General features: G+C 31.6%; 1 protein-coding gene across 1 annotated transcript in view; it reads left to right on the top strand.

Moving 5' to 3' along the window:
• UHRF1BP1L (UHRF1 binding protein 1 like) overlaps window positions 1-4,258 on the top strand; it is a 55,939-nt gene extending 51,681 nt beyond the window's left edge. The window contains exons 20-21 of the mRNA XM_015818150.1: window positions 2,254-2,426; window positions 3,898-4,258. Of these exons, the coding sequence (XP_015673636.1) occupies window positions 2,254-2,426; window positions 3,898-4,023 (299 nt within the window). The 3' untranslated portion in view covers window positions 4,024-4,258. The remainder of the gene's footprint in view (window positions 1-2,253; window positions 2,427-3,897) is intronic.
• Window positions 4,259-12,272: the final 8,014 nt, after the last annotated feature.

The following is a 12,272-nucleotide window of genomic DNA, read 5'->3' as shown; positions in this document are numbered from 1 at the left end:
TTGCCAAACACCCAAATTTTGATCACCTACAATGGCTGTAACTTTGAAAACTGTCAGTAACTACCATTCATTCAGTTTGAATGGTCACTAAACAAGTAGTTGTTAATCAAGGTTTAAATGTCAAGAAAAAAAATTACTGATGAATCTTAGCTTTCATTAATCTATACATTAATCTTTTACTGTTTGTTAATTTGAATCCCAAACAGGTTAGAAATAAGGCAAATCACATTACTGAAGTGAAGCATTGTTATTGTACTTTCTCCTAACAACACATTTTAATAAGTGGAACAAAATCTCATTACTAAATACTTCATGATTCTTCTGAACTTCATATCTCTATTTATCTCTATTTATTCAGTAAATGTATTAATAATATTTAATGAATAACTGCCAGTTGTAGTTCTCTACTGATTATTTGTCCAAATATTTTCTACCTATGTTAAAGTTTTCTTAATATAATTCCCATTGAACATAGCTGAATTTACTTTAAGAAATCAAATTAAATTGCATTACAATAACCAGTAACCTTAGAAGAATGCAGTTCCAGTTCCCATGTTTCTGTCAACATCATCTGGCAAAGACAGCATTACTGAATCTGGTTTTCCCCCCTGTTTATTATATTACTGTAAATCTTAGTACATTATATTGTTCGGTATAATACCTGTACAGTATTAATTAAAATTGACATTCTATCATTTAGATAACTTAGAATATTTTTTATCTTTACTTTCTAATACTTTATCAGTATTAATTACAATTTAGAATATTAGTATTGCAAGCATAAAATTACTTGACTTTTTCATACAAATTTGAATATATGAGGGAAAAAACTGTTGCGGATTACATCAAATTATTTGTTATGTAATAAAGGATTTTGATCTAGTATGGAAATAAAAAAAAGTGCAAGCAAAAATCAATTTAACAAGAAAAATGCAAAGAAGTCATTTAAAATAAGGAAAAAGAACTATTGGGTTTCTAACTTCCCCTATTTTGTATATCTGCTAATTTAACAAATTTATCATTTTAAGCCACCTTAGAAGCCAGACTAAAATCAATGATGTTTTATGTGCTGTGTGATACATTGTATCTATTGGAACCATTCTTGCTTCTATTAATGTACATATGCTGAATCTGTGAAAGTTTTAGATGTACATAAGATCAGATTCAGAGCATGATTCAAGAGTTTAAAAAATGATTGCTTTAAATCAATTGAAAAGGCATATAGTCCAATTCGGCACTAAATATGAAGCAATTTCTGGCTTTTGATTTGATAATTTAAAATTTTTGCAGGGATAAAACCATCAAGTGGAGTGAAGCTTGGCAGCTTTAAACCAATTGCTGAAGGGGAGCCATTGACTTTTTTTTTTTTTTAGTATTAGATTTAATAAAAAGCATAAAATAGAATAAGCAAAACATTACTGTATACAAAACTGAGTATCTCTTATCCAAAACAATGCAATTAAAATGTATGGTGACATTTTTTTCTTATAAGTAGAAGTTAAATTTCTCATTTGCATTCTTCCCCTCTTATTTCCATATTTTAAAAAATGGAAGCAACTTTTATTTTTTCCCAATTACACAGTCTGTTTTTTTTTGGTTTTTTGCAGAGCACTGAAGTGTCAGAATACTCATAAACTGTTATTAGATAACTTACAAATTATTGTAATTACCTAATTGGAGAATTTAAATTTGGTTCTGTTAATTTCAGACCTAATTGTCTTGAAAACCCAATACAGCTAGGTGAAACAGACAAATGTATGAATTTGTCAAATGAATGTACATCATTAATATATTGGGTTTTTTTGAGAATATATTCAAATAAAATACACTTTGAATAATGTTCAGAAGTTTAAAATCATTTCAATGTAAAAATATCTACATAATTCGTCCATTTAAATCTATGAGAAGTAACGGTTTATTTAGACTACCTATATTAAGAAAAGGGTCCAGGATTAGAATACATTTTTAAAAGATAGATTTTGGGGGAATATTTCTTTCCTTTTAAAATACTTTGAATAATATTGTACGTTTTGAAAAATAAGTTTGATCCCAGCTCTTAATACTTGGATTGATATTGTGTTAATGTTATATGCATTTAACAGCAATATTGGTAAGATGGCATTGAAAATATTTTGTGTCATATCTTTATCAATTTCTGCTTGATATAGTTCATATTGATGTGATGCATTTTACTGAGTTATTGATATCAGTATCTTTGTATAATTCTCTTAATTCTCTGATTTGTCTTAACAGACCACCAAACAGTTAGTAGTGATGCACCAAAGACACAAAGCAGAATAGGCAATCAGGTTGCTGAAGCTGATACTCACAAGAAAAAAATTTTTTGCTCCCAGTCTACACAAACCTCTCCAGAAATTAATACTTCCCAAGAATTTATGACTTTACCTATAGTAATCAAAGAACAGGTAATGAAAAATCTACTATATATTTTGCTTTTCTTTCTTTTCTTTTCCTTTTCTTTTTTTTGGTAAAATTGGTTTTATAATGGCAGTTAAAGATTTTATATTGTAAAAAACAGCATACTCTTTTGAAGGAAACTGGAAGCCAAATCTGGTTTTCCTTGAGTATTTTAAAAGAGTGCAGAATACATTGTTTAGAGCCCAAGATTATAAATACTGTACTCAATAAACAAAAAACTTTTTTGTTACATAAGATGATGACCTCCTATTTATGGGAAAAAAATGAAACACCTTGATGGAAATAATCAGATAACAAGTATATTTTAATTATATGCATAATTGTAAATTATGTACACTTTAAGGAAATTAAATAATGAATGTAAGTTAAAAATAACTTTAGTGGGTAGAAATTTATAATTAGAAATTGACAAATGTAGCCCATTCATAATTAATGGATAAGAAAATTACTAATACATAATTTAAATATCTGAGAAAGTACTCTATATACATGTATGAAAAAGATAGATATCATTTTAATATGTCATGTCAAATAAATTGCTTTTTAAAATGCATTCACAGAAATTTTAAAAAATTAGGTTAATATGTAACAATAAATTACAAACCATGGCTCAAAGCAAAACAGTAGATTTATAACATGTAAACTCAGCCATGGTATTTTTAAAGCCTTGCAGTAGAATACTTTTTTTCTCAATACTAAGTTTAATTCAATATGTTTTTCTGTTAACGAAAGTCATAACATAAACAGTGGTCAGCTGATAGTTCCTGCTTAACATGTTTATGCATATGCAGTATACTTATCCTGTAAAAAGGAATGTTAAGTTGAAGCTTAATCATAACAGGCAGCAGTGCCTTAAATGGTTTCTGGCAAATCTATTCTATCCTTCACAAACATGCTGACATGACTTTTTTTACAAATCTTACAAGTGGTTTTTATGTTTTTTTTATGTTAATTTGGAGCACTATCAGGGTCTCCTGTGGTTAAATTAGTGAAGATAGATGAGTAATTTACATCCAGTTATAAGTAATGATAAAGATCAGAATTGTATTGCAAAGTTCTGAACTGAAAATTTTATCAGTCTAGAAAATAAGGAGGTTTTTTTTTTTAAAAAAAATGATATTAAAAAGGGCTCAAAGTGTATTGCAAAGCACTGAAAAATACAACCCAAAAAGAAACAAAGAAAAAACAAATAGGAAGCACAGAATTCTTTCATATAATGTAGGGGTGTCAAATGCATCATGGCAGGCAAGATGCATCATGGCAAAACCGCGCCCACCCCATTGCCGGCAATGGAAAAAAAGTCACGATACATCGCGACATGTCACGTGACGTTGCAAATTTGACACCCGTGATATAATGTGTTTATAAGGCTATGACCTTATCAAACTTAATTTGGCATCTCAACATTAAAATGGTTTATTGATTGATATTATTTATTTATTTATTTATTTATTACAGCTTGTTGAAGAAAATGAATGTCTAAAACAGGAATTAGCCAAAGCCAAGATGGCCCTTGCTGAAGCTCATTTGGAAAAAGATACCTTGCTTCACCATATTAAAAAAATGAATAATGAAAAATGTTAGCAGATCCTATACATTAATTTGAAACAAGAAAGGACACATTTTATATTAGTTTTTGTTTATGGAACTGAACTCAGAGCAACATTTCTGCAGAAAATTCACTTGTAAAAAGGGATAAGAAAAATTAGATTTTTTTTCTTCTTAAACTCTAAGTTGCAGTGAGGAAGAACAATTGCTATTATACATCATTAACTTGTGAAATAACTGGTACATGAATAAAATATTCCTTTGTCACTGATAGGATAACTTCATCTTCATTTGTGAAGATAAAAAATCTTTGTTACAACAAAAGGATTGTTCAAGGGACATTAAATTTGCACTACACATAAAATAGTCCATTATGAAAATTTGTAATAGTCATGCAGAAATAGTCCAGGCACCAACAGGATGTGCTTAAAGATTAGCACCTCCAACTCTCAAAATGTATAACTTCAGCATCGGAAAGGATAATATGGTAATATATGTTGGGGAAAATTGGAAATTGCACAATCAGTTGGACAATGATTTCTTATTAGCTCACAGAACAATAGGTTGTTAGATCTGAGCTCTTTTTGAGGATCATTAGTCATTTTTTTGCTTTGACAATGAAGCTCAGCCATTCTTAGAAACTTTTAAATTTTTAACAGTTGAATGTTCTTTTATAAATTAACATCGCTGTATATTAATATGCTTAAAAGCAGTTATATAATTATTCGAACTTGTAACAATTTAACAAAATGTAAAGTTGCATTTTATATCACAATTATGTGTAAAAATTAAACTTTAAATTTTCAGTTTAAAAATTGCTGTAAATAAGTAAAGTATACAAACCTGTGCAAAAGATTCTTAAATTTTTAAAACAATAACTAAATCTCTAATAGAACACTTATCAGGATGATAATAGTATATAGGCTATTCAATGATCTTTCTTGATCATTACTTGAAAACATTTTGAGAGGTATGTATTTGCTATACTTGAACTGTAAAATAATTCAGGGAATGATTAATTTCTTTTTTAAAGTAAAAATAAGAGACCAAACAATTAAAATCTGGTGATTGAGTTACTGAATTGGAAATAAAAATAATAATAATTTGAATTGAAATTATTTTAATCAAAGTTTATCTGATGTAATTCATATTTATTGGATTAAAATAATTGAAAATTTTGCAAAAAGATAACAAATCAAGATGTCCGAATTATGTGAAACAATTATGCTTTTATTTTAAAACATAATAGTCTTAATTTTATGAAGATCAGCGTATTTCCCATCTCCTATTCCTTTCAACTGAAATTATCAGTTCATTTATCTTTATTTTTTCCTAAATATTATCTCACCATTGCTCAATGCTTTTTTCTGTCACCTTAATTAGTTTATCAGAAACAAAAGTTATATAACTCTAAGTTGAATCTGCAAAATACTTGACTAAATACATGCTTGTTAAATCCAATTGATTAAAATAGTAAGTTATTTTCCAAATTATTTTTGTACAGGTTATTTATGTACAGTCCATTTTAAAAGACTACACATAACTAACCATTTAATTTGGTATTAAGATTCATTAAGCTTCCTGCAGTTTTATTTCTGAGTAGGCATATATAGAATTATATTACAAAATAAATATATACAGGTAGTCCTTGGTTAATGATAACAATTGGGACTAGAATTTCTAAGGCTAAATAATGCAGTCATAAGGCGTGTTGTGACTGCACAGAGATGGCAGTTCGGGCACTTCCAGTTGCCAAGGTTAAGCAAATTCCACAATGTCACATGGTTGTTATTTGTGACTTGGTGGCTTTCCCGTTCACTTTGCTTGTAAAAAGCCAGCAAAGAAGCTGAGCAACCAGATCAAATGACACGACTGTGGGGACACTGCAGAGGCTGGAACTTTGAAGACTGGTTCTAAGTACCACTTGTTCAGCACCACTGTAAGATGTGTAGGCACTGTAAGATGAAAATTGCTTGAAACTCATACTGTTGTTCTCTTATTTCATGCTTGTCATACTATGATATCATAGCAATGGTTTGGTCAAAAAGAAAATAGAATGTGGTTTTGTGCTTGTTTGAATTAACTGAACAAATCCAGTGCTGTCAGCCTTACCAGGTGGACCAGACAGGAAACACAACCAGCTCAACTAATTCTACTTTACTGTAAAGCTACATGAATAGAAACTTGTAAAAATCTGAAAGTGTAATTCTCCCATTGTCACTTTTATAGCTCAAGGGCATTCCCTTCTGAGCTTCTTGCTCCACCCACTTTACAGCAGTGGGCTATACTGTTTCTTATCTAATTGTTCCCTAGGCAACATCTCTTCACCCAGTCTCCCAAGGTCTTTTCCACCTAACATTAGAAGTGCTACTCTTTTATACACTTTGCTCTTCTTTATAAGAAAAAGATTTTTGAGGTAATAATTTTTAAAACAAAGAATTGTCATGTTAAATGATAGTTTCATTTTCTGATTCAGTTTTTTAAAAAACAATTATTGGTGCTGTGGAAAATAATTGTATTAGCAGATTCCTATGAATGAATTAAGGCCTCTTCATGCTTCCCAATTGGTATAGAAGAAGTGGGTTGGACTTTGCATGATCATATCATCTTTTTGTTATTTATTGCAACACGCATTTTTTCAGGTTTTTTTACATGCCTGAAAAAGAAATGTTGCTGCTGAAATGAATCATATAATTAAAGTAATATGTACTTAATGAGATCCTTAATGTGGCTGCATCTTTTTTCAGCTTGTGTGAAAACCTTAAAAAGAGAAAGGTATGTTTTAATAAATTGCACAGTGGTCTGAAGCACATTCCACAAATTATTTTGAATTGTACATATTCTTATTTCTAGTGTTGAGACAACTTGTAATTTTTTCAGGTTACTTTTCATGTACTATACAACCATAAACCTGGACCTCCCTGTTCTCTGCTACAGTTTATGTATTTAATTTCCAAAATCAATTGAATAGAATTCCATTGCTTTTAGTATACACACGCACATATAGACACACACATACATATTGTACAGGAATTGCCCAATACATGCATGCATGCATGCATTTTTCTGCTTCCATTCAGAATATACCAGAAATTCATTATTTATATCAAGTAACAATGTTCATCTCTTCAGACCCATCCGATAAAGACATGATGAGTGTAACTCAAGCATGTATCAAATACCTAGGGAAATTTTACAATAAATAGATCAACAGGCCTTCTATACCACATCAAATTCACAATACAACAAAACAGAATACCACTTATTAGAAGCCCATTCTAGATGGTATTCCTTTTCATAGGCCTTAACTTGCATAATGATTTATAAGTAGGTATGGTTTAGTGGTCAACCACAGTTGCTTATAGATCGTCATCCAAGTTAAATTGTTAAGCAGCAGAAACAGTAGCACATCAGATTACAATGATGCAGCTATAGGAATGGATCCAAATTGTTTTTCATGAGCCAGTAATCATATTCCACCAGGAAAAAAAATCTATAAGCTTCTAATCTCCAGATGGAAGGGGAGTGGTGCAGTAGTTAAGGCATCAGGTTAGAAACCAAGAGACTATTAGTTCTAGTCTCACCTTGAGCACAAAGTCAGCTGGGTGACCTTGAGCTAATCACTTTCAGCCCTAGGAAGGACACAATGGCAAACCACTTCTGAAAAACTATGGATTTGTCCAGGCAGTCTCCAAGAATCAGAAACGATTGAGCCAAAGGGTGCGGGGATCTCTAGACAGTGTTGATGCAGAATTAATTTTTTTCTAGGAAATTTAAATCTTACCTATACATGCATAGGATGGATATCCCCAAATTTGTTGCATTTATTATTCCCCAAATAAACCCTTTATGGCAGAAAAGTCTATACTATTTTCCATATTGAGAGATTAATAAATGAACAGGAAACACTAATTTATTCAGAATATATTATGATAAAATAGTACATGAAAACATAGCATATTAGATAGATAAAATAAAAATCCTTTTTTAAAAAACTTTTTATTAATTTTTCAATGTTACAATTATATCTTTGAAAAGCAATGTAGTGTCTCAGCTACAATAATTCAATTACATACAAATATTATTAATAAAAATCTCCAACTATTACAGCCAATATTTCCTCTCTCTTTTCCCTTAATACATACTGTCTCTTGTTTAAATTAGTATACTTCTTATTCTATCCATCAGCTACTTGATAGCTTTCTTACATTTATCAATAATTTTATATGTCTTATTTATTTTAACATTCCATCTTTTGGACCATCAATAACCTTATGAATTTTCCCAGCTTTAATTTTGTGTTGATATTTAAATTAAATGTTTAATATTTATCATTTCCAAATTTTTAAATGACCCCAATTCCGTTTGTCACAATTCCCCCCAACATCTAGTGTTCCGGATACATATCTATCTCACTTCTATATCAATAGATTAATAATACAATATAATATTCTTGTTTTCATTATAATTTCCAAATATTATAGATTCAATAACCAAAATTTCTCCCATTTTAACATTCTTCCTTATGTCCACTTTCTCATATTTAAGCTTATAATTTTTATTCTTATCGCTACATCAAAACATGTTAATTACGTTACATCACTCTTAACATATATATGTCTTAATCACCTTTATCTTATCTTTATAAACAACTCAATATTTCAATTTAACTGTTGATATTTATGCATCTAGGTTTTAATTAGCCAACATTTTTCTTTATCTTCACATCATAACAATATCTCATAATCAAAATACGGGTCTTGTCTACTTAAGTATATTCTATTTTAAACCTCCTAAATATGTCCACACTCCATTCTTCTTCAGTCTTATTCTGGCTTTTTTTCTTTGCCAAATCATCTTCCATGTCCTTGCTTCATGGTGCTCAAAGAATTCTTGTATTATTGTATATATTGTTATATTGACATGACCATCCAGTCGCCATTTTTGAAAGGTTGAGGGGTCTGGCAGGACTACCAGATCATCTCTTTATTTTCTCCTCTTGACGTAGTTGTCCTGAACTGTTTATCTTTCCTTCCATCTGTTTCTCTTCTTGATCTTCAAATTCCTTCTGATTTATATAGCAGGTTTTTTCCTCCATCCAAGTTGTCAGATTTTTTTCTGAATTTTCTATTGTCTGTACTTGTTGGGCAGTTAGGTCTTCTGTGATGATATTTAATTGTTCATTTTTTTTCTGTTGTATTCTGTGTAGATAGGTTTTTAGTTATAGTCAAAGTTTGAGTTTGCATATCTAAGACGCTTTCTGATTTTCCCCCCAAAAGCTCTTATTTCATCAACAGCTGTAAGAAGAGTTTGGTAAGTTTGGTAAGTTATTTTCAATATAGCAGAAATTTGTTTTTACATTTCTTCCATAGAAAAGGTCTGTTCCTGGTCTTCCATAGTGATGAGTTGAATTGAAAACTTTTACAGTTTTTTTCTCTCCAGTAAATAAGAAACAGAGCTAAAACTCTCATAGCTGGTGTTCAAGGTCACATGAATCTTATCTTGTTTTCTGAACTGTCAGCCAAGTCTCTTCTTTAAGAATAATAAATTGCAATTTCAGGTTTAGCCACAAGATGTCACCCCACTATTTAAGGAATTCCTTTAAATCTCAAAGTTATTTTAATCCTTTCGGTTTTTTTCTTCTATTTTAAGAGGAAAAACCCAGACTTTCAAATAAAAATAGTAAGTAAAAAGTAGATAATCAAAAATCTTTTAATCCATAAGCTTTAGGAAATAAAGTTCCAATTGGGATCCAATTATTTTTTCAACGTTTTCAAAAATTCCCCTGTATATTCAATCACCGCTGTTTTTAGAGGGAGGGCTAAAATCCCCCTTCCCTCTCCACAGGGGGGAAAGTAGTTTAGCAGCTTGAATAGGTACAAAAAAGCAATTAGGATTTAAGAGAGGTAGATCACACCCAGTCCTTTCCACGCTGCTTTGAAGTTGCCAGATGGTAGTGTGACTTCAGCTGTCTACATACTAGGGACGAGCCATATTTCTATGGCCAGTCCTTTCGTCTGCCAATTTGGAGGGATTGCCAGCTCCAACGGGAGAGTTGCTGCTCTCCCGCAATCCAGCGAGAGCCCCTCGCTGGTCGCCTCTTTGGGGCAACTTTCAGCCCTTTTCAGGGCCCCCCCAGTGATCCAAAACTGAACAGGGGAGAGAGAGCAAGTCTCCCAGTCGTACATGGCGGCCACGCGGCAAACCGGAAGTTGATAAAATAAAAATCTTTTATTACCAAAAGTTTTTTGTTCACTACCCTGGGGGTAATCAGGAAGCTGATTTACTAACGACTTTTATACAATTAAATATTTTTTTTCTATCAGTTTATGATGTATTTACTAGTCCTGTACATTAAAAATTTGTCAGTGCATATATTTTACTCATCTAAAGAGTTATTTTACTCATCTAAAGGAAAATTACAGGAACAGAATGAATTTTTGTTTTGTATATCTTTACAAGCAAGAAAGAGATAATTTTGGTTCTTAAAATGTTTCCTGTATTCTCTGTCTCAATTATTTGTGCTTCAATTTCAAGTAATAAAGTCAGATTAAAATTACTGACCTAATTGCAACATTGTGCTTACCACATTAATTGGGAAATGACTGACATTTTCCCCTGACATTGTGAGTCTTAGATGATGGGAATTTTCTCCCTGCCTTAGGGTGATCCTATTTCTGATCAAAACATGTATGTCAATTAGTGCTAATACTGTTGATTCATTGGATAAAAACACTGAAAAGGAAGAACAGACTTTTCTTACAAAAAGAAAGAACGAATAGTGACCACAGATTTTATTTAATATCTCAACTTTGATAAATGGCTTAAGATTTATTTAAAATAAAAACTGGGAATTATGGATGGATTTGTTTATTTATTTATATGCCATCCTTATTCTGGGGAAACTGATCTTGACTTTGACCTTGATCAAGTCCATATTTACACCTAAAAAAATAATATAGGACCTTACATCATCCACAATACTTACTTATCCTCCCTGTAATATATGCCAATTTTGTTAGCAATTCCCCACTGCAATACAGGTATACTTCCCTAATCTCTATGCAATACAATGAGTTTGCAGCAGGAGTCTTCAAACTTGGCCCTTTTATGACTTGTGGATTTCAATTCCCAGAATTCCTCAGCCAGCATGCCTAGCTGAGGAATTCTGGGAATTGAAGTCCACAAGTCATAAAAGGGTCAAGTTTGAAGACCCCTGGTTTACAGCATATTTGACATCAGAACTTTGAGCCGTGGTGGCGCAGTGGTTAGAATGCAGTATTGCAGGCTAACTCACTGCTGACTGCCAGGAGTTTGACTGGCTCAAGACTGACTCAACCTTCCTAAAATGAGGACCCAGATTATTGGGGGCAATATGCTGACCCTGTAAACTGCTTAGAGGTGTCTGTAAAGCACTATGAAGCGGTATATAAGCCTAAGTGCTATTGCTATTAGCATCCAAAAGTGAGCGAACAAATATGTCAATTTCTACAGGTCATTCTATTGTGATAATCTGTGATCTGTAAAGCAATTATAAACAGTAGTTTCACTGCAAACTAACAGAGAAGCAGAAATTTTAACTTCCTTAGGGATTAATGAAAAGTGCTAAAAGCCTATGTTGTTTCAGTAATATAAGTAAATCAGTTTCTACATCAAAATATTATACATAGTTTTATAATGAAAAAGATACCATAGCAAACTTTGGGGAGCAGGTAAGGACATTTGGAATATTTGAAAACATCTTTGTGGGCATTGTTGAAGTTTATTGAGAATAATTTATCAACCAAAGAATATTTTTCTTATCTGTATTTAATCTAATAGTATTAATCTAGTGGCTAGCATCAAGTACACTATAACAGTACACTATAACAGTTTCTATCTTTGTTTATTTTGAATATAACAACAGTAATGAAAGTAGAATACAACTGTATCACTTCATTTTTCTTAATGCTGGATTTAAAAAAAACCCTACTCTCAAGAGTCTTCTTTCCTAAGACCATTTTTGGTAATTAACTTTTGCACAAGCTATTTAAATAAACTTTCCAATATTAATCATGTTTCTTACTTATAGAAATGTCATGTCTAATGTCAGGGCTTTTTTTCTCGGAGAAAAGGTGGCGGAACTCAAACCTGGCCACGCCCTCATCAAACCCTAGGACCGCCCCTTTAGAGAACAGGAATGCAAGTAAAATTTGGGAGGGGCTATTTCCGGTGTGGGAGGGGCTATTTCCGGTGCGGCCGGCCCGGAAAAAGGTGCCGGAACGCGGTTCCGCCGCGTTCCGGCT

Source organism: Protobothrops mucrosquamatus, unplaced genomic scaffold (genome assembly GCF_001527695.2).
Source record: "Protobothrops mucrosquamatus isolate PMUCROS unplaced genomic scaffold, P.Mucros_1.0 scaffold687, whole genome shotgun sequence".
Taxonomy (NCBI): Eukaryota; Metazoa; Chordata; class Lepidosauria; order Squamata; family Viperidae; genus Protobothrops; species Protobothrops mucrosquamatus.
This window is presented reverse-complemented; position numbering and strand designations above follow the sequence as displayed.